At 39.1% G+C, this 23,235-nt stretch overlaps 1 protein-coding gene across 2 annotated transcripts; it reads left to right on the top strand.

Moving 5' to 3' along the window:
* Positions 1-23,235, top strand: LOC145481764 (cholesterol 24-hydroxylase-like). 2 transcript variants are annotated; one of them, XM_081460293.1, is made up of 15 exons: positions 1-411; positions 6,444-6,521; positions 7,318-7,399; positions 8,341-8,414; positions 10,051-10,137; positions 10,930-11,068; positions 11,606-11,722; positions 12,497-12,653; positions 14,702-14,764; positions 16,350-16,422; positions 16,660-16,744; positions 17,233-17,343; positions 17,711-17,805; positions 18,665-18,731; positions 20,688-23,235. In XM_081460293.1, the coding sequence occupies exons 1-15, from the start codon at positions 281-283 to the stop codon at positions 20,826-20,828; spliced, it is 1,500 nt and encodes a 499-aa protein (XP_081316419.1). In that variant the 5' UTR covers positions 1-280; the 3' UTR covers positions 20,829-23,235. The 2 variants fall into 2 exon arrangements, with proteins under 2 accessions (XP_081316419.1, XP_081316420.1); XM_081460294.1 differs by having other exon boundaries at positions 322-1,215; positions 20,688-23,234.

The following is a 23,235-nucleotide window of genomic DNA, read 5'->3' as shown; positions in this document are numbered from 1 at the left end:
GTGCCACACGGTAGTGCATACCTGTGAAGCAACATGTGAAACTGACAAAAGATTTCCAAAAGTTTTTCACACCGTCTAAAACTCACAGCTGGCGTATTTCTTTTCAATGCACTTTTCACATGGTAAAATATTTCACGTGTCTCACATGACTTTTCACATAATTGGCACATGGTTTAACGCTCTGGTAGTGTAACGTAAGCACGTATTCTCTCAGATTCCTAACTGAAATTTTTGTTTTCTGGGAGTGGCCGACTGGACCCGTTTTCTTGTTACACGCAAAATGGTTTACCTGATTTTGTACGTAGCAGGTGCCTTGGTTGTGCTATCGTTACTCGTGGTATGTGTTTTTGCGGTATACTTGCTTCATACAAGACGTAAATTTGCCCACATCCCAAGTCCACCGATGCCAAGGTAATGTTTTGCATCATTCACTTGATTTGCTCTCAAACCTTTCGTGCACACATGGGATCTGACATATCGCGTATTACTTTGGGTGCTTAGAATGCGAAAACCCGGTGTGATAAACAATTAAACCGTACCATAGGTTAGGGACCTTTGGATTTGATCGAGTATACGAGTACACTAGTAAACTCAAAACAAATTGAAAATCAAATGTGGTGTTTGATGGCCCATCTTTCTCATAACAAACTTAAAACAAAAATGAAATATCAGCGTTTTGATTTAATTTACAGTGTCATGTTTGTGTTATTATATTTACCCAGGCAGTGAGGCCTGGGTTTAAATTTCGGCTCTCTCTCTCTCTCTCTCTCTCTCTTTTTTTTTTTTTTTTTTTTTTTTTTTTTTTGTCCTCGTTCAGTCATAAATCGCCCTCTGGTCTCTAAAGCGCAAGTGCCACCTGTGCATGCGTACAGCACATGGAATTTACAGAAGTTGTCATCGTGAAAAGTTAGCCCGGATTCCTTGATTTCTAGGGCGATGAAATCTCATAAAAACGAACACACCGTTCGCGGTAGACTAACACTAAAGCACGTTAAGCGTTTTAGGAACGGGTCGGTCTGCAAACCTTACGAGAGATCAGTTTACGAGCGAACATTTTGAGTGAATTTATCAAGAATCATGTTATACCAAAGGGGCTATCAACCGGGGCTATCAACTCTTCATCTCCAAAAGCGTCATCGGATTTTTAGACGTGATCGTGAACCAAGTAGAATCCCAGCATGAACTCAAGGACGTCTGAGCAACAAGAGCAGAAAGGTTAGAGAATTTGTTTACGAATGAATCTGTTGGAGTACACCTAAGTAAAACGCTCTGAGAAACGTCGTAAAGTATAATAAAGCTAAAATTTCGAACTAAACGATATTCTCTCGTTATTTTCTTGTAAAAATTTCGTACGACTTCAAATGCAGACCATTTAGCTCAATTGCAACGTAGCTAGTGCTTCTCAGTATAACGACTGCCTTGGTACCCGTAGCAAAGCGTCTAGTTTTCTTATGTCATCATTTTGTTTCGATTTCATTTTCATTGTTTTGTTTTATGTTTCTTCTAACTTTATTTAATTTTTATTTTTTTTTTTCTAATTTCTCTGTTTTTTTTCACTTTTTTGTTATTTTTATTCTTGACAAAGATTATAGACAAGTAACTGTCAACTTTATTGTCGATTTTCTCTCTTGAATTGTGCGGTCGGGAATCCTAATGCGGTATAAGGCGAGATTGAAGTCATAATTTTGTCTTTGACCGCAATGCCCAACGAGTTTGCCAAGCAGAAAGGTCTGTGATGAGTCCCTTGGCCGTGACGAAACGAGCTGCGTAAGACTAGTCACGAGCAATGTATTATCACAAGCAACTGTGAACTTTATTATATATTAACATACTTTTCCTATGTGAATGCCGGGCCACCATACATTACTTTGGGTTCTTATTAAGCAAAACCTTTAACCGTAATATTTTGATAGTAGTCGTTGCACAGTTGTTTCTTTTATTTCATATCAAGCGTGAATATCAGTGTGATTAATCTTTCCATCAATACAGCTGCACAATTAGAGAAGTACTTTTCCGGCATTTTCCGAGAAATGATACGATGTCACTTCCTGGATTGTATTGTCCAATACAATACAATCCAGCTTGGATTGGACTCTTGGACTCTTCTTGGATTGTTGTCCCATTACAGACCACATGATATTCTCTAGAGAATAGTTCTTTCATCCATCTAAAAATTAGTTATTCATATGCACACGACTATTTGAAAATTTGAAAGGAGAAATTCTCAAGAGAATCATCACATGGTCTGAAATGGGGCAACAAACCGCCCAGTAGAAAAAGGTCTACTAAACACCTCCTTAAAATTGCCTCAGACCAATCGGGTTGTACGTTCTATCAGCTGAGGCTTTCCGAAATAACAGCTTCTGAAATTTGACACATTTTCTTGAAGAAACCAAGAACAAAACTACCGTGAGGAAAACTTAGCAATTTGTCAGCGCCGACGACCATTTAAGCGGATGAGATTTCAACTGACCCGTAACGCGATCGCATGTTTGCAGTTTGATCACGTACAGTAATTTTGAGAAACCAGAAACTGCAAGGGACCGCATACGATAAACGCTGCCAACGTAGGATCTACAAAAGATCTGATCAGCCAAAAAAATGTATGAAGACAAACAATAGCTGGTTTTCACACGACGTCACCAAAATTCGAACTACAAGACCTATTGATCTTCCTAAGATTTTACTTAAATGATATATAAGAGCAGCTGAAAACTAACATTCATGCAAATTTTCGCTCCGAATGGGTTCTTGGTTTTGTAATGTACTACGCTTGAATTTCTAAGCTTTTGCGTGACGCGGCATTTACATGACGGCCTAGAGAGCTGTCATGATGGTTAAAAACGTGACTTATTTCGGGGACCTTGGCTATCTGAACAGTTTATGTCTTAGGAAAAGTATTATTTTAATGTTTTAGAGTTCCTCGAGGGATTAATTCACGCTTTTGCAACAAAACTCAGTGACAGATGTTTCTGTTGGTTTCCGGCCGCCATGTTGGTGCCCATACGGATGGGCTCCAGCTTGGCGTCTCCATACAAATCTCTATAAATTTGAGTAAAAAATTTCTCCGCATATCTCGCATAAGAAAAATTGCTGTGACCAGTCTGCGAGAGTCTGCATATTTACCTTCTTTCATCTCCCAGGTTCTGGAGTTTATCTATTGACCGGTTTTGATTTTTATTTTGATCTATTTTGAATAGCGTGACACTGAAAACCAGCAATAATAATTTTGAGTAGACTACGAATAGATCCTCTTTCACTCATGCTGTGTTTACATTTGAGCTTTTACCAAGGTAAACAGTTACTAAGGTCAAGTTACTTAACCTTGGTACATTCGTTCAGTGTTTATACCGGCTCAAATAACTCAAGTTAATCTTTCAACATTCGCCCGCGCTGCATTAACAACGTCATGAAATCGAACTTGCACGAGGATCCCACCGCAGTGGAACAGGAGCAAATTGAGGTGCCATCATTTTCATAGGCGAGGACCGCATTCCATAATATTGCGGCGAAAATTCAGTTGCTTGATCATCACCAGAGTAAGCATTGTTATATGCGTAGAAACATGGATACGTTGTGTATGCAGCATCCTCCCAGGTGGCAAAATACATCGGCAATAATTACACAACAGAGGATCGAAGTTTGTCTAGAGAAAGTTGTAAATAATACTGAGAATGAAAAATACAATGCTTTCTTTTACGCGACGGATTGTTCGCCGTAAGAAGATCGATCCAATTTTTCCATGTTATTTCCCAAGATTGTCAAAACTGGAAAAGAAACGTTTTGTCGCACAATCTGCTCACCGCGGGAAATGAAATATTACGCCGCCACAAGCGGTATATCTGTCATCTTGACCTTGGTTACCAACTGTAACCATGCCTGATCACAGGGTAATTACAACTTTTACCTCGGTTAAATTTCTTTTGTCTTTTGCGGCATTTACCAAAGTATTAGTTGGCGTTTACACACGGAAAATGTTTACCTAGGTAAGTAAACTCTGATACCTCGGTAAACCGTTCAAGTCTAAACACAGCATTAGTCTGTCGTGCATGACGCGAAAGAAAACCGCGGGAAAAAATTGCCGCGCGAAATCCTGAGGGCGAGAAGATCGACGGACTCAAAACAAAATAGACAGTCTGTGGACAAACTAACTCTGATCAATATAACACATATTTACTTTCGAAATTTAAAATGAAAAAAATTTCATCGGAATTTAGGAGCGAAATTTTTAGGAAACGGGAAACAAATAGTTTAACTTTCCTGCGCTTTGAAAAAACTTTTCAGTCAGTTCAGTACTTTTTTTCAAGAAACGACTTTCGAGTGGTTTAGACAAGTCTCGGCACTTCGTGCTCATGGTCTGTTATGCGCCAGTTATTTGAAACCCACGGACCCTTCCCCCCTTTGGGCATGAGCGGGGCATTCACCTTTTATGCCAGTGAAAGCAAGTAAAGTCCCCGGTCCCCGGGAGAAAACTAAATGGTAAACTCCCCCGCCCCCTAGTGTTCCACGGACGCCGTACTCCCTTCTAAAAAAATAACCTGTTATAGCCAAGTGTAACAAGGGATGGTGAAAAGGATGATAATGTTGTTTGGCACCCGAGAAATGAATACATTGTTTCAAAGCAGCTAGCGCTACACTTACCAAGGTCATTTTTAGATATAAAGGTTACTGAAAATCTTTCTGTTTTAAAACTTAATCTCACAAACTGCGAGATCATTGCAAACTTTGAAAATCTTCTGCTACAATAGCCTTCTTTGATCCATAGCAAAAAGAAACTTTGCAAAGCATTTTAACTTTCGGTATTTCGCTTCAATGATCCCAGAATGATCCGATCGATCAGGAGATAATAATTTATGCAAAATTACCATGCCGCGCGAAAATTAAAACCGCTGACCATGGAGTGACTGCGCCACTTATTCCCCCGTTTGGGATGTAATGTGAAGACCGTGATTTCTAGCGCAATCCCTGCCTACCGGAGGACCAAAATGGAGTGAATATGAAGTGAAATTCCTCGCATTACCCCGTCTTGCCCGAGGGGGATCCCGGGGTTTCAAATGACTGGTGCATTAATAATTCATGCGGGGGAATTACACAGCTTCGATCTGTTTTCGAAGAAAACTTCGGGGAAGTAAACGTTTGCAGGGCGGTAGTTCAAAACAAACCGATTTTTTGTCTGTTAACTCGTACGATCATGGGACCGAGACTAAAAATAAATTTCACAGCGTGACGCGGAGCTTAAAATAGATTGCAAAAGATTTTCATGGTGCACTGGGATCGTCGTCTCTCGTAGCATGATTTCGTTCTATTCACTAGTTTTACATGTTATCGCTCAGTCCTTCGCTCGCTCACTCGATCGCTCGTGAATAACAACGACATCAAACTCTTAATGCACCAGTCAGTGTTTAGCCCCAGGGAAGGGGACCGGCATTTGACTTAATCTGCTCTCACGTGGGCGGGAAATAGTAAGAAATTTGACACATCACAACATCCCAACGGTGGGGATATTTGACAAGGTCGCGCTTGGAACCCCCTCTGGATTTTCGTTCTGTTACAGCACAGCGAAATAAATTTATATTACTTTGTAGATAGCCCCGAGCTTGTTCTACAAGATGACACCACTTTTGTTGATTATGAAAACCATCTTGGATCCGCCATCTTGGATTTCACTATTTTCTCAACAAGTCAAGAAATAATTTTTGTCCAGACCTACATGAAATTTGATGGTTTCCATGGCGTCGTTAAAAATGATGGACACAACTGACATATCAAAATTTCGGCGGAAAATAAAAGAACAGCTAAAATAATAATTATCTTTATTGAGGAAACTTTTTCACGTACATGTGGTTTTCGAAACGGACCTCAAAGATTAATACTAATTAATAGAACTAAAAATATGAAATTTATAAAACACTTAAGTTAAAAAATTGAAAACCTGTCTCTTAAAAATATTTACATTAGCAGAGTCTCGTATTATCTGGCTGAGAGAATTAAAATCATGAACAGCGTGATAGCCAGTTCTTTGTTTTCCCCAATTCGTTCTAACGCAGGGGAGTCTAAGATTGACTTTATGTCTGGTGTTATAATTATGCTGATGTTGTTGTGTTACTAAAGTCAATTCGTGATTTATAAATCCATTTAGACATTTGTATACATGCACACATCTTCGCTGGAAACGCCTTTTCTCTAATGTATCCACTTCAGAGTCGCTAATGCATGCGACGCAGATGAATACGGCGGTCGATCTAAAATTATTTTAGCCGCTTTATTTTGCAAAACTTGTAGCTACTGAAATTTTCAGCCCCTTAGAGTAAATCGCCTTTTCAAAACTTTGAAAAAGCCTTATGAGGGTTGGCACACCCCACCCACCCCCTCCCCTTGTACGTTCAAGGGTTAAAACCACACTGGCAGAGATTTTAAATTGTTTTTTTTTTTATATCAATTAGTTTTTTTCTGGGCCATGTGAATGACATAGTTTCATATCGTCAGAGTGGACGGAACACTCAGTACAAATTTCTTCAATGGTAAGTTGGAACTGGGCTTTAGTGACTATTTAGTTTTTTAAAAACTTAATCAGTGTTGAGTTTATTCCTGTGATTAAATATTATATATATTTCTGGGGTTTTTTTTCGATATGGCTTGTTGCACGTGAGACATTTCCATCGTTTCTCGTAACAGTCATCAACAAGAAGCTCAGAGAACTTTAAACTGGAACGTGGGGTTAAACTGGTTAAAACTGTCCTCTTGTTTAAAAAAGGTGCCCATGTATAGCAGTTTAGGAAGACGTTTAGGAAAGCAAAGTTGCAGGCTGCAAGCTAGTGTGAGGTGTGTTGTATTAGTCAGGGTGCGTGGGAACATTTCAAACCACGCAAGGCGGAGTGTATGTGAGTGGAGCCTTTTGTATTAGTAACTATGATGGGCATGATAAGATGTCATTATGGTTGAATCCCGATTTCTCGAGCCCTCATTTTTTCGGACTTCCCAATAACTCGAGCCAAAAGTAGTTCCCTCTCCTCCGTCGAACACTGTAATTTTACCCCCGATTTCTCGAACTCTCCGCTGTTTCGAACCAATTTTCGTTTCCCTTGGAGGTTCGAAAAATCGGGATTCCGCTGTCCTTTTTTAAACCCGGAGGGTGGCTAATAGACAGTTGATGTGTGAGCATTATAACTGGGTCGAGGGTCAAGTCAGTTTAGCGAAGAAGGAAATAAAGTTCTTATTATATCATTTTTCTATGCTTCGAACCCTGGGAGGTACTTGTTGACTATACTGTAAATTTAAGAGATGATTCAATTTTTTGTTTTTTGTATTTTTCCACAGGAGTATGGATTATGGCAAGGTGGTACTTGTTTGGTTAGCACATAAGCCGTTTGTTATAGTGTCTGATCCAGAGATTATAAAGGTATGAAGAAGTCTTATCTACCATGTGGACTAATTACTCATGGCTGGCTCACAAATCCATATGTACTGAGAAATTTAGAGGTTAAAACTTGTATACAACGTGTCAGTGCCAAGCAGTAGACATATATAAGTTTACTGCCACCCAAAAATGATCAAATGTTGGAGGGTTTTTTTTTTCCTTTTTTTTTTAACTTAGGTTTTAATTTGTCAACTTAAATTGTCCGTTGTCTCTCAATTCCCAAAATAGACTTGGATGCAAAGGAAACACCACCAAATAGAGAAGTTTGTCCTAGAAGCCACGGAGCCATGTTAGAATATTGATAGCGGAGCTCCTGCGCGGCGTAGGTGCTTGAGCGGAGCCCCATTGCTTATAAAAAATTTGGTAACCCATGGAGCTAAAAATTTTGCTGGTCAAGTGATTGTCCGTGCGTACATACGCACGTCAGTACGTCCCGTTTATGTAAATCAATTTGAAATGTCACCCTGCCACAACCTATTTCCCAAGGCTTTTCCCTTAGAGATTAGGAGGGGGGGAAGGTTACAGCGCACATCTTTGATATTGGGCATCCATGTTATGTTCAATTGACACCTGTTAAAACAAGGTATGCGTTGACCACTATCACAAGACCATATCGCGGGCTCATGTTTACAGCTCATCGAGGTCACACTTTTTTCTTTAAGTTGACTGCCGCCCAGGTACAGGGTTTCGATTGGATCGCAGGCTCAAGCCAGGTTCACCTATTGTAATCAGAAACTCTATTTTCAGGGTTGGCTAAAACTGTAGATTACATTGAACGGAGGCCATTGGTATAGCTTGTACATGCGCCGAGCCGTGAATTCGTTCCTTTAATTTAATTGTAGGAAATGTTAATGCAGTGGCCTTATAAAAATTTATTTTTAGCAATTCTGACTAATTTATTGTTGTTTCTTTTCATTTCTAAGGACATTCTCATTCTGAACGATCTTCCAAAACATCCTTTAATGTATGCAGATGCTAGCTACATCTATGGACAAAGGTAAAAAAAAAAACTTTTCTTAGTTTGTGCTTAACATTGTGTTCTTTTTTGTCCATAAGTCTTTTTCCGACCAGTTTCTGTACTGTTTGTATAACTTTGTCCTCAATTAAAATCAAAACATGTACGAGTAAAGACTATGCGTCAATATTAATATTAATATATTAATATTCTTCACCTGAGACACTCGAGTCAGTCAAGTGTGAATCTTAGTCCGCCATTTTGTATTTTCTTTAAAACCCTTGCTGACCTAGCAGACCGGCTGCCTGCATCTTGCACCCGCGATCTGCCCCAGGGGGGAGGAGAGATCTGGCTCCTTTTTCACAGGGAATTAATAAATTGTCTACTAAAACATATTGTGAAATATGAAAGCAAGGCCAATTTAAGCACTTAAAAGCTGCTCCGATTTCTCAGAATTGATAGAAAACTACGAATTTCTCAGAACGCAAAAAGTTGAAGATATGATTGATCATATCTTCGAAACGGGAAAGAGTTGCTCAAAATACGAGAAGTTGCCAAAACCTTGTGGAAGGCCCTACAGCCAAAACCAGCCAGTAAATATTTATTATTTTTTCAAAAAAAAAAAAAGCTTACTGCCTGATTTCTCTACCATATTGTAGATACGTCATAAATTCTAAATTTCTACTTTGCTGTGCATCGTAACTAAACAAACCTGTTGGATTAACCTAACCATAACTGTTAAGAGTTCGCTGAATTGCTCCTACCTCCAAACGCTTTTAATTCATAAAAACAATAACTCCTGCACGCGGTGCGTGCCTATACTGAACATTTTAGAATTTAGCATTGACATAATTTAGCATTTTGTCATTTATACCAGTTTTCCTTCTAATTCATTCTTTTTTATTGTTACTCATTTATTTTATTTTAATTATTTATTTATTTATTTATCATTCGTTTATTGTTTTAACAGGGCCCAAATTGATAATATACACTTAGTTACTGTTTCCGAGGGAAATAGTTAGCTTTTTTTCCCAAGAATCTCGATGTCTTTCGAGGAGAACGTAGCCTGCGAACGCAAAACGTCGAGGTTCGAGGGAAATTTCAAACGATTAGAACAAATTTGATGATCTCTAAATTCACGCAATTCTGTATTTTGACATCTTAATTTTCCACCAAACAGTGCAAAATTACCATGCGTTCAGAAAATTTGAAATTTTGAAATAGCAGAAACAAAATGCCGAGTTTTCAAAACAGGTGAAGAATTCTCAGCTTCAAACTTTTGAAACAATTCACCATGAACACCAGTTTAAGCTGGCTTAAACTTAATGTGAAACTGCTGTAAAAGTAGCTAAAGTCATTTTTAAATTAATATAAAAGTTGCCTGTTAATCTCTCACATTGCATCACGTACAATGAATATTGATAGAATTGAAGATACGAATTCAAGTTTACTGTCTCTAGCAATGTTTAAATAGTCCTTACACTTTCACAGGGCAGGGGACGGGAGCTCGGGATAATGGGAGGCAGGACGCGTACAGGAGGCGGGAGGTTAATGAGCAGGAAGAGGAAGTTAGGGCCCCCCGTACCTCCCCCCTTCCACACACAGATACACACACACACACACCCTCTAAGCAACTTATGCGATTGATCATTATAATGTTTATGATATTTTGCTGTAGATTTCTTGGTGATGGAATTTCACTCACCGCGGACGTTAAGTCCTGGCAGAAAAGACGTGACGCTTTCGGACCAGCTTTCCATCGCAAGTAAGCATTCCATTGCAACTGGCAAGGCTAACCTAACAAATTTATCACATTATCTCCTCTTGAAGTTAACTTTTAAACAATAAACCATCAGCATTGAAAATTCAGCATTCTTAGATGCCTCAGCTGTTAATCTGACCCATGTTTTAAGCTGCGAACTCTGACTCACAGAATTTAATCTTTATCGAAAAGTTTTAAATGGTAAATTACTAACTGTTCCACCAAAGTAAGCAGATATCGAGATGTGGCCATAGAGCTGCTATGATGAAACTTTCATCTGTCCTATCTAAGCCGTTTTAAAAAATCAACAGGTAGTCTGTACGACAAGAAAATGCTGTTTGCTATTTTTAAATATATCATTTTCATCCAGAAACAGTCAAGTTTTTAACGAAGTTATGACATCATAATATCATCATTTATTTTTTCATCAGCTACCTAATTTGCATATTTTACAAATTTTTAAAACTTACATATATCTTGAAATGATACAAACATTTGAAAACGGAGAACACCATTTCTCATATTTAAGCTTTACCACTTTATTCATTCCCTAAACAAAAGGGACCTGGTTTTTAAAACAGGATGTGTTTTGCCATGTATTGTTTCCTTTGGTAATGGTATTTTGAACCTCTGAATAACCTTGCCATTTCTCCAGGGTGTTACAAATATGAATATGGTAACCAGTTATATGTAAGCTAGAAATTTAAGGCTGCTATTTTCAATTATTATTTTTTAATTAAATTCTAGAGTTTTAGAGGTCATGCAATCATACATTGCCTAATTGTTTGAAATCAGGTGCCTTAAAGAATATATGAGTTCTTTCAATTCCACTGCCAATATTTTACTTGAACATCTTGGCACAATGGCTGACGGAAAAACAAAAGTTTGTATGTATGATCAGTTATACCAAGCAGCATTAGATGTCATTTGTAAGGTAAGGTGTGAATAGGTAAAAATCAAAGAAAATTAATTTAGCAGATGCTGCCAATAATCCAAACACGAAGTAGAATGTTTTTAAATACAGTGGAGCATCGCCTTACGGTCTCCTCATCAATGTCAGTCTTTTTTTTGTCCCAGAGAAACACCCATAAATGTTCTTATAAGAAAACCCCGATAATCCGGCTATCCCGTTAATATGGGCAATGGCCACATTCTGAAATCCCAACCTGTATTATCCTTTATAATTTTAACCCGTTAATACGGCCACTAGCTAGAAGCAGTTATGTTCATCTTTCCATTGTTAATATTTAATGTACTGATTGAAGATTCATTTTTTTAAAAATTATACCTGCATTTCGAAGAGAAAATGAGAACAGTTTTTTAGAAGTGCAATTTTGACGTCTGACAAGACGTCACTTGAAATAGACAAGTCATGAAATCTGACCACCCCGTAATACGATTAAATTTTCATTTCCCGTTGGTGACGGTATTAACGGGGTTCCACTGTATTGTGCTTCTCGTGAGTTTATAGGTTGGCTTTGGAATGGACATGGACATTATCAGTGGGAAGAACACTGAATTTACTGAGGCCATTTCACTGACTCTTGTTGGAATACACGTGGCAATCTTTGAACAACCATTTCACAAGGTAATAACAAGCATAGCATTCAAGCTGTTACTAATGGTTCTTAGAAGAATTTTACTTGTACACGAATGTAAATGCAGCAATCTGATTGGCTGAGCTGTCATACACCATCACTAAAATTTCCGAATTGCACTCTTGAAAGCAAATTCGGTCTCATCAACAGTCACATCATAGAAATCGTTAGCTCAGAATCAAATTGCTTATTACATAAGTTCACCACTAAATTGTCCTTTGTCGCCATCGGCCAAAATTGATCATGTGGTACAAATTGTCCTTGACAGAATTTTTGGGGAAACTGAGTGTCAGCTTTTAGCACTAGCATTTCTCGGATGGTTGGGGTACCAGACTTGAGCTACTATTGGTCAGTGGTTTCCAAAGGGAACATTGACCAATCATAGCTCACATTGGTCACCCTAACCGTTCCAGAAATCCTTTTGCGAAAACCTGGTACTCAGTCTCCCCAAAGTTTCTCTCAACGGCAATTAATTATTCAAAAGTGATCTCCGCTCTTCTCCGTCTACTGCTTGCGCACCCTCTGGAGTTTCCAATCCCTAAAAGGCATATAGATATTTTCTTATCACACAAGTACTTAATAATAATGATATCTATTCAAACTTAACCACCGCTTATTTCAAACTATTGTTTCTCTTGAGGGTTCCAATTAACGGGGTTCAACTTTACCAATATTTCTTTAAACCAAAGAACCTAATGCAAATTGGCGTTGACTTGAATGAGCTGGCTCCAAGAGCCCTTTGATTTCGTTTCCTCTTGTTTCAGTGGAATGTTTTTCAGTACCCTTTTCAGCGGCGTGTTATCAAGGCAGTCCAGTTCTTGCGTGAAACAGGACGGAAAGTAATTGAAGAGAGAAAGAATGCAATGAACGAGGGAGAAGAGGTCCCTGATGATATATTACAACATATTATTGAGCAGCAAGGTTTGTAAGCTCCGGTCGTCAAATTCCGAAGTAGCGTCTCCCGAAGGTAGCCAACTCACCCTACTCCCCCGAAAACGTGAGATCCATGTTCAATAGTATATTTATATTTCTAATCAATAGTCAAGTGGAGGTTACTTACGGTAACTTGATATTGATAATTAAGGCACTCTTCAACAAGGGAAATTATCGCTTATGCCAAAAAGCGTCGTAGAATTTTCATCAAATAACAGAAACGCACTAAAATGGACTTTTCTTAAAGGTGAAATGGAAAACTCTGTATCATTTTCAACGGGAGTGTATTAAAATTAAAAACCTTTCTTTAAATTAAAACTAAAAACTCGACCAGCGCTCTGAGATATGACAATTATTGAAACGGCAGGCTTACGTAGCAGTGCGTCATGAAGTAAAAACAATTTACTGTATCTGACTTGCTTTCATACCGACCACTGACAACACGGTCTAGACGTGAAGAGCCCACCCAGTTGTTGATCTGAGAAACATTTTTTTGTTAGACTGAGAGTATTGACCCCAAAGAAGTCGAGCTTGCATGGTGTGTAAACCATTCATATACACGAATATTTCTTTCAGACCCAGTCACGTGTCACTACCTAATTATGATGTCATATCGCGCCAAAATAACGTCACATGTATCAAAAAGTGACCGATCAGCTCTGATTTATGATACTATTGAAATGCGAGAAAATCCTCAAAGTTTATATGAAAAATCGAAAATCTATAATGATATGAAAACCTACAAATCGTGTAATTATCTCTTGACAAAAACCAAAACACAATCTCACCAAAATAGAAAAACGTATGCTTAGTACAAAAACACCAAAGTTAAGAAAGACAGGCAGCTCCCATCGTTTTCAGGCGATCTCGCACAGTGTTGTCGTTGCCCTTTGTTTTGATGCCCGGTTTCTCTTACTACGATAAATCTAGACATATATCTGTACCTTAGTAAATGGTTTGAACCCAGGAGTATAACTATATTATTTCGTATAGTGTGATCGTCCGGCGGGTGAGGGTAGTTCTGAAAAGAACTGTTGTTGGTGACTGACGTTTTGACAACCTGAGCGGAAGTCATCTTCAGAGTGAATAGTGTTTGTCAGTCGATGATGTTATAATTCTGGTCCGTTGTCGGTTTCGTTTCGATCGTGGATAAGTCGCTTGTAAGGCGCCGGTAGTTGTCGACATCTGTTAAGAGGCGTTTGTTCTAGGTTAGTGTACCAGCTCTCCAGAGTCATTCGTTGAAAGTAGTTTGTACTATAGGTTAAGCACTGAGCGGAGTCCCAGTCAATGTTGTGGTTTGTCAGTTGATGATGTACAGCAATTTGATCGTTGGCATCACCATTTCTCGTGGCTCGTTTGTGTTCAGTCAGTCTCGAGTTGAGGTTTCTGCCAGTCTCACCAATGTAGGAAGCCTGGCAGTCGGAGCATTTGATCTTGTAAACTGCTCCCTGTCTGTTGTTGGATTCGTCCCGGTCTTTAACGTTCTTCAGTAAGTGTTGTAACGTAGTTGTAGGTTTGTGGGGTACACGGATGTTGTAGGGCTGTAGGATCCGTGAGATGGTCTCAGAAGTGTCCTTAATGTGAGGTATAGTCACTGTAGTAACAGGTGTTGGGTTCCTGTTCGTTGCGTCAGCTTTAGTAGGTTGGCAAGTGTTTCGTCTAATAGAGTCAGCGTTGCAGTTGCTTTTGTGAAATACACGTTCAAGAAAATTCTAAAAAATTCTTTAAAAATTTACTGATGTGTCTACAACGGTGTTTTGATCTCTTCAGAAAAAGCTTCGTTAACACAAGACAAGTCTACTTTTTGTCTAAAATTAACTGTTGTGTAGCTTGGATGTTATTGAACTAGGTCTTAAAGTTGTGCTTTGTACAGGAATCTCTTGACAACAATGTCTGACATGAAGTGAACCAATTTGCTTAGTGGATAATAATCTCAAGTAAATACTTATGCCCCCCAAAATCATAACTTTTCTTAGAGTGTGGCTTTGTTTTTGTTTTTCTTTTGTTTGTTTTGATGAAACAATTGTTTTCTACAGAAGCAGATCCAAACCTTGGGATAGAGGACATGTTGGATGATTTTCTCACTTTCTTCATTGCTGGTAAGATACGTTTGACGTTAATTTATGGACGGTGCCTACTAAATACAAAGGTTTTTGCGCCAGGTAAGGACCACGCGGAAAAAGTAGATCTTTGCTAGGGCTATTGGAATCCACAAAGAAAAATGTGGGTAGCTAAGCATTTTTTCGAGATAATTAGCCTTTAATCTCAACAAAAATGCTGACATCAGCATTTTTATGAAAAAAAGAAGGAAAGGATATTTCTTCACAGATTTCCATGGAATTCGCCTTTGCATACAGAAAAGCAAACACATTTAAAAGATCTTTAAACTACATGGCAAATGGTGACAAAAAAAAAACATTTTTGATATGTTTTTAATAACAAAATCGTTGCAAAAGCGCTTTTAACGTATCTGACAGCCTTTCTCTGGCTCAGCTAAAATACAGTCTAAATACCTTTTGCTCACAGCCAGAAACTAATCACGTGTTGAATAGACTTGCCACTTCCATTTCATAACATAAAATGTAGGGGTAACCACGCGTTTTTTTAAAGTTATTGATCTTTTTTGAAAACTTTTACGGTGCCCGTTACATTTTTTCCTGTCACCTCCCCAGTAAGTGAGACATTTGGGTATCTCGCACTTGTTTTGCGCACGCACTACGCCATCTGCAGGTACATGTTCACTGTTGGATTTCAGTATAATTTTTGACAGATAATAGCTAGGTTTTCAGCTGGAAGACGTAAACAGTTTGTGGTTAGCGATATGCTGTTATTCTGGTGTTCCTGGTTTAAGTACAGGTTCATTAAACCTGATTTGGTCACAGTAGGAAAATTTTGCTTTCATTTTAGTCTTGTACGTGATAGCGTAGTTGATTGCGTCAATGTCAGCCCCAGCGCGTGCGTGGAGCTAAACCATGGCTTGCGTGATGCGCAGAACGTGTGCGCACTAACAAAAGTAGGCACCGTCCTTAAGTGAAAGCAGTTTTGATTAAAACGAACGGCAAGTCCCTGAAAAGTTAAAGTTAAATCTCTTCGCGCCCGGAGGCGCACAAAGCCCGAACATCTCCCCTCCACTGCCGGTGGTTCTTTGCTGCCTGTCTGGCCCTTATCCACGAGTTGCATCCTTGTCTGTCTCTCTCCTTCTCCATAGTGCGAAGCCAGGTAGTTTTGTGTCTGCCTCTGCTTCTCCCCCCCCCCCCCCCCCATCCCACCGGCTTCCATCCCAGGGACACAGTATCCTTGAAAAGGAGAACCTTTTTCTTTGTTTTTCCTCTGTCTATTTGTCTTGATAGTTAGTTTAGATTAGGCCAAAATATTTTGAAATTACTCTTATAATTGTCTTAATTCCTTTTTTTTGCCGATAACATATTTTGCATGCTACTGAGAGCAACTACCATGTATGTAGTTATCTACTCATCAATCGATTACTTAATTGTGACACAGACCACTATTCCTAGCTCCTCGTTTTTAGTTTTTGCTATCCTTCACGAGATTCACGATGGTTTTGTTTTCCCGCGCTCACAGTACACTGTTGGCTTGTTTGCACGTTTCCTTTCCTTCACACTAGTTATACTAGATGGTTTTGGTTTTTTCACACTTTACACTGGACATCATTTGTTTTTTCAGCTCACGAGACTACAGCGAGTTTGATGTCGTTTTGTCTTCTTGAGATTGGAGGCCATCCTGAGATAATGGAGAGGTGACTTTGCTTAGACAAACTGACTGCTGTTCCTTAAAATCAATTCCTTTGTCGCAACCTAAAATACTAATATTCTTTTCTAAAATATTGTGTATTATTTGTATGTAAGTATTTGCTAATGACTTGTTCTGCCGGTTCCTTGAAAAGTCATCTTAATTTTTGTTTTTTCCGGATGTTTTTCAATGTTACAACAATCTGTAAGCGCACAAATGTATTTTATAAATGATTCTTTTATAGCTTGGTTGGAGAGGTGTTTGACGTGCTGGGAGATAAACAGAATGTTGCGTTTGACGACCTGGCTAAACTGTACCAGCTAGGACTGGTAAAGTGTTTCTTCCAACATTGTCGCGCAAGGGAAGGTCCAAAATCTTTGCAATGTTCCCCATGCTATAAGTACGTAGACACAAGGAAGATGTAGAAAACAAAAGACTCGCACAGTCTTGAATAAAGTCCTTAAATTTTAGGTAGAGCCCTTAAAAAATCCGTGAAATCCCTTCTAAGTCCAACACAGAATATAACTGATCTTGAGTCAAAAGCAAAGTTCATTTTTATACACTTTGGTATTCAACTTTTTCTGTACAAAACATAAGCAGTGAAAAACATTGTTCTCCAAGAAAAATTGATTCTTTTGCTAGCTTTTCATCCTGGGTTAGCGATGTCCGCCTTTCGAACAACCCGGTTCAGGCCATAAGTATGAAGACACAAAAGAAATGTAGAAAGCACTTGCCTAAGGGTGGTCTTTTCTTTCTCTCTTGGCAAGGTCCATGCGTACTCACTGACTGATAAGAGTTGTTCTTGTTGTCTTACCAGGCAATGAAGGAGACATTGCGCCTGTATCCACCCGTGGCTGCCACTTTACGGACTTCTGGAACGGGTCAAGATATAGGTGGATACAAAATCCCTGCCAATACCAATTTAATGGTAAATAAATAACTAAATGAATAAATAAATAAATAAATTACAATATTTAGAGAGTGGTGCATAACTTTCTTACAATTGTTTTTTGTTGGTTTGTTTGTATGTTTGTTTGTTTCTTCTTACTGGTGTTCGCGCATAAGTTTACTAACTAAGGGCTGCTACATCAAAGAAGATGTTACTGAATTGTCACAAATATCTGCCTTCTGGCAAACACTGTCTATTTGAACGTTGTTCATGTACTTTCATTGCGAAAGCTTGTTCGCGGGTTATACTGCCAAGGACATTAAATAAGCGGCGGCTTTAGTGGGAACTGCGCACGCGCGGACTTTTACGAACCTTGGACTGTGAAGGTACTTTTGTTAATTTGCAGGTGAGCTCTTTCGTCAACAGTCACTCCCCTGAGTTTTGGACCAACCCAGAAGAGTTCAATCCTTACAGATTCGACAATGAAGAACTCGTGAGAAGGTACATGTGTTAGAGTACAAACGGGTAATTCAAGTCACCTTCTCTGTGACGATCCGTGAAACTTTTTCGAAGGATACGATTGACTTGTGCCTACAAGAGTTAAAGATGATTTGCAGTCCATGCTGCGCACTCTCGAGAGTTTGTTTGCGTTTTTTGTCTTGTTTCACGTAAGACATCACAAAATGTACACATTTCGCAACTACTTACATGAAGTAAATTGTGGATGCGAAGCGGTCGAAGCTTTATGCTTCGTTCTTTCTCATATAACTTGATGAAACAACTTTGCAGCCGTAAAAATCAATGAAGCTGTTGGAAAAAGAAGTTGGAAGGCCTCAAAGATAAGGTATGTGATTCGTAACGAATAGCATCGATTTGCATTCCCTCGAGTGAGATTTCTGATAATGTTTATAAACATTAGGGTGCTGAGATTGCGCAGTACAGGCTGGAAATCATCTTTAAAACTGGGGGAGAAATTAGGCGCTTATGTCAACTCTTTTCGGGTCACGTGCTCTACTTACAAAATTTGTATGGTTTGTGGATGTGTTACAACCGTCAGTGAATCAATACATCGGAATGATATTCCTGTATCGTTACATCTCATAGGATTGTTGCAATCATTTTGTTGCCGAAACAAGATGCCTGGCAAAATAGAAAGTCTGGCATGTGTAGAACAAGTTCAATTAGTTTTGCCCGCAATAATGTTGGAGAAAAGAAAACTTACAAACAAAATATTTATTCCTTATTTACACTTTGAAGCTTTTTTCTTACAGCAAATTGCATGACCAGTTGGACGATGTTTGACGCCAGTCAATACTGAAATTAATACAGTAATGAGTTTTGTTTCTTTTATCGTTTTTAGGTCTTGTTATACTACCTTCCCGTTTTCACTTGGACCGCGCAACTGCATTGGAAAAAAGTTCGCGCAGGTAATTTGAACCCTATCCTTCGATATCTATCGGGTTACGCCATTGGCTTCCCACACAAGAGATCTGAGTACGGGTTTCATCTTAAGCACGGATGTGATCTTTTGATTTAGACAGCAGATGTCATCTATACCGATTTAAGTAGAATTCTATTAGTATACTAATGCAAATGCTGCAGTTTAATTGACTGAACTACTCGTACAGTGTAAACCATTAGTGTGAAGTGGCTGGAGGTCGTCTGCAAAATGGCATTGCTTTCTCGTTTCTCCGATGTTTGGAGAAAAGATTTAGAAATATCACTTGATAATTTAATTCCCAGGAACACTCAAGAAAAGGAATTGACGGTCATGCGACTTTAATAACTGTGTAAACAGCTACAAGTTTCAAACAGCATTTCAATCCGCGCGAGTTTTTCTAAAGCATGAACTAAAAGGATTGAATCGACACAATGAATACCTGTGATCAAGCTGCAAAACTCGCTTGAACAATGGTCAGTTTTAAGGTAGCCTCCTTCGCTGACGTTCTTATAACCCGTCACGCGTTCCTCCCCAACGACCGTGAAGGAGGGAAGATTGCGTGACGAGCCCAGAAAGCTTCTGCGTTGGAAGGTAGCTTTGAGGTGCAGACTAAAAAAACTATGTGAGACCAGGCTTTTAATATGATTAAATGAATGTTTATTATATAAACACCAGTGAAATACGAGGATTTTTCCTTCTACTAAATAATCATATCTTCATCGCGCGCAGTGTAGCCTGCGAATGCAGACGTATTTCCGGCTGTCGCTTGTCTCCACCGAAAATAACGTCTGCGAACCCGAACCAGGAAACGATTTCTGTGACGTAATGACCAATCAGATTCCATGCTAGAATGAAACTCGAGTGCTCCTCGCAGCGAATGCCTCGCGCAGTAGCTCTGGGGCTACTTGAGCTAAACTGTAATTGGCTTAAAATTCCTACGTCACAGAAATCGTTTCTTGGCTCGGGTTCGCAGACGTTATTTTCGGCGGAGACAAGCGACAGCCGGAAATACGTCTGCGTTCGCAGGCTACGCGCAGTGAAGATACTATTTTTATCTTTCACACTGTGAAGATATCATTCCTTTTTAGTAACAGTTTTCTTTTGTCCCCTTAACTACTCTTAAATTTGTTAATGTACGATAGAAGCATCTTCAGATCTTCTTCGGTCGTCTTCGGCAATCTTCGGCAATCTTCGGCAATCTTCGGAAAATATTCGGAAACGTTCGTCTGGCCTTCGGAACATGTTTGGAAAATCTTCATAAAACTTCGGAAAGTGGTCGGAAATCTTCGGAAAATCGTCGAAAAGGTCGTCATTAGTATGTTTATTTATTATCCAACTGCAGCGAGTACCGTCCAAATAACAGTAAAAATGTACAGCGATATCGCACAGTTATTTGTATGGTAGAAAACCTGTTTGCCGGACAGGTCGGCGCGTGCACGCAAAACTGTCACATTCTCCCTCTTTCCCTGATAAATTTATCGACTACAGCAGTTGGATAATAAATCTTTTATTAAATATTTTGGTGTGTAGTATCGCTTTATATTTTTACTCGCTGTTTGTATTTTGACTCGCCCTACTAACTCGTCAAAATACGGCACAACTCGTAAAAATATACAGCGATACTACACACCAAAACATCTAATAAGATATATATAATAAACATTTTTTTCATGCCCACGCATGGATACGAATTTTATCTTCTCGTGTTCAACTCAATATCTCACTCGTTCGCTGTGCTCACTTGTGAGATATCCAGTTGAACACTCGAAGATAAAATTCGTATCCACGCGCGGGCATGTAATTTCCCCTATTTTTGTTCTTAAGCATCATACTTCTCGCTCTCGCTGACTCTCTCATTTCACCAGTGGTATAAACAAATCCAGTGAACAATATCTTCCTGCGGGGTTTATTATTATTATATCTTTCCTTTTCCCATATCTAGATCGAAGCCAAGATTCTGCTGTCACGCTTTCTTCAGACTTTCAAGTTTTCTCTGGTTCCTGGTCAGTCAGGCGAAGTTATTGAGCGACTCACGATTCGGCCCAAAGATGGCGTGATGTGTACTCTGACTAAAAGACTTTAAAACAACACAGGGTAGTCAGGTTTAAGCTCGTTTTTCACTTTTTATTCGACAAAGATGAAAGAAATTATGGAGCCAATAAAGACTCCACTTAAAGTAAGGTAAAAGAAGCATGTAGTTTTCGCAGCTATAGGGCAGGTACCAAATTTGTTTGACAGTTTCTCTTTCAACATGCCAATGAAGTAAATTTTATTATTCTGGGGTATCACTCTCTATGTTTACCGAAATGGAGAGTCCGCACATATGAGCGGGCAGAAGTGCCGGTAAAATTCCATAGAATACACTGGATTGTGACGTCTTGGAGTGTATAAACTGACTTTAAGATATCGAAATAAACGTAGATAAGCTATTAAATTAATTAAGTTTAAGCGAGGCATGAACAAGAGATTAGTTCCTTTTTTCACTTGCACTGAATCCAAGGGCCCTCTTCTCGCAATCAAACGAACAAAAAATGAATTTGGGAGGAACGGTATTAACCTTTACAGGCCCATCACGTTTTGAACTGTTTTGATAGTGCATCAAGGTACTCATGAAAGCTCGAGGGTTTCAAGGCAGCACCGTAAGCAACAAAGTCTAACTAAGTAAAGCGACTTTTTTTCAAAAGAACTATAATACTACAAATTTTAAGAAAAAAAGGAACAATGTTATCTAAGACTAATAATCATATTTTATTGGTTAAGTATTAGTTAGGTTTTATTAGGTACGTCCATAATAAGCTGTATTGTTGCCATAGTTTGACCTACGTATGTATGTATAACACTACGCACAAGCAGGAAAGAAGTAAATATCGTAACTGCCTATCAAATACATATATCTTAATAGATGTTTTGGTGTGTAGTATTGCTGTATATTTTTACGAGTTGAGCGTTATTTTGACGAGCCTCAAAACACAAACAACAAAATTATCCAACTGCTGTAGTGCATTAGTCAACAAATTTATCAGCGAAAGAGGGAGAGTGTGACAGTTTTGCGCGTCCCGCACCGTGAAAAGATATGATTGGCTATCAAAATTCAGCTTGTCAAACGGGTTTGGTGCTAAGTTCAACGGATTTTATTTCGAACGTGGTCTTCCACACTTAGCAGTTTACGCACCAGAATAAGAAGTCGAAGCAGATTGGTTTGAACTGGCAGATGCAGTAGAGCTCTGTGGGTTGCTGTTTGGTGAGTTGCATGGAACAGGTTTTAATGGAGTTCTGCCGGCGGACCTGTCGCTGATTATAAAGGACATCCTCTTCTTTTGCTCTTTTGAGGCTATGGAATAGCTGCCGACGGATTTAAGATTCTTGTATCCTACAGTTAGGAAAAGTCAAGGGAATTTACGTTCTCGTGTCTGAGCGTTGCAATCATCGTACGTCGAGCACAATGGTTTCTAAGCTTTCCCTCGAGATTTGCCGCGGCAGCCATCGTTTTCATAAAGTTACCTATGGCAGATCTCAGTATTGCCTGAAAAGAAATCGTTATGCATATGCGTCCTTATGCGTGGTTTGTGTGAATTTTGTGCAGCTGCTAGTTGGGCTTACAATGAACCAGAAGATCTTCATTACCATCAGCTGCCCATGATTAAACACGAAATATCCTTTGTTGTCTCAGTACTCGTCCATAAAAGGAGGAGAAGGGGAGGTGGGCTATTCGAGGGCTATGGTGCTTATTCAATTTTGGCCAATAGGAGGGGGGGGGGGCCTTATTCGAAGGGGCGCTTATTTGAGGGGAAGCGCTAATACGAGGCGGATTTACTGTATTCCACCTTTTTAACCCATTGACGCCTGTGCCGGTTGTAACCGGCCGTGACAAGCGGCGTTTTTTCCCCTTTAACGTCATCACGTTTGGCCAAAATTGGTATCAGTTATATTCAAATTCTGTAAGAGGAAAAGATCCTCCCAGTGATACCCAGATCAGAGTGATTGGGTCAATTGGGCCTGAAATATGCACGAGAATACTCTGAAATTTGAGTGAAAAACTCGGAGTAAAATTTCCGTCCAGTACACTTGGCTACTCCATGGAAACAATTTCCCGTCTCGATGATGGATCATGAAGGCCAACCACTGCAACAAAGAGATAAGAAAAGGAGAAAAGGGAAAGACGAAAAAAAATTAAAAATACCGAGAAGCCTGAACACAGTCAATTTTTCGTCCAAAAACATACATACATCTTTTGGTTAAATGTTTACTTGTAGACCGCAAAACAAGATGTTTAAGACTTTCAAAGGTGACTGATTGAAAAAATCAAAGGCCCTTGTCAGCCAGCTCATGAATGAATTTGGTTAGTCTAGGAGAAAATAGGCGAATAAAAAAAATGAAATGGTGGATTGGGAGTATTAGAAGTTATTTGGAACGTTGAAGAATCCACTAGAAGGCAAAAAATAGGTCCGCAGAGCATACATGTCCCTGCTGACATTTACTTGACATTTGTA

The sequence above is a fragment of the Orbicella franksi genome, chromosome 3, assembly GCF_964199315.1.
Source record: "Orbicella franksi chromosome 3, jaOrbFran1.1, whole genome shotgun sequence".
In the NCBI taxonomy this organism is placed as follows: Eukaryota; Metazoa; Cnidaria; class Anthozoa; order Scleractinia; family Merulinidae; genus Orbicella; species Orbicella franksi.
This window is presented reverse-complemented; position numbering and strand designations above follow the sequence as displayed.

Bases quoted from the DNA above. Each gene is read 5' to 3' on its own strand.
- LOC145481764 (XM_081460293.1), top strand. From the start codon at position 281: ATGGTTTACCTGATTTTGTACGTAGCAGGTGCCTTGGTTGTGCTATCG. The intron at 16,423-16,659 runs GTGACTTTGCTT...ATTCTTTTATAG, and splicing joins CATCCTGAGATAATGGAGAG to CTTGGTTGGAGAGGTGTTTG. The intron at 17,344-17,710 runs GTAAATAAATAA...GTTAATTTGCAG, and splicing joins CTGCCAATACCAATTTAATG to GTGAGCTCTTTCGTCAACAG.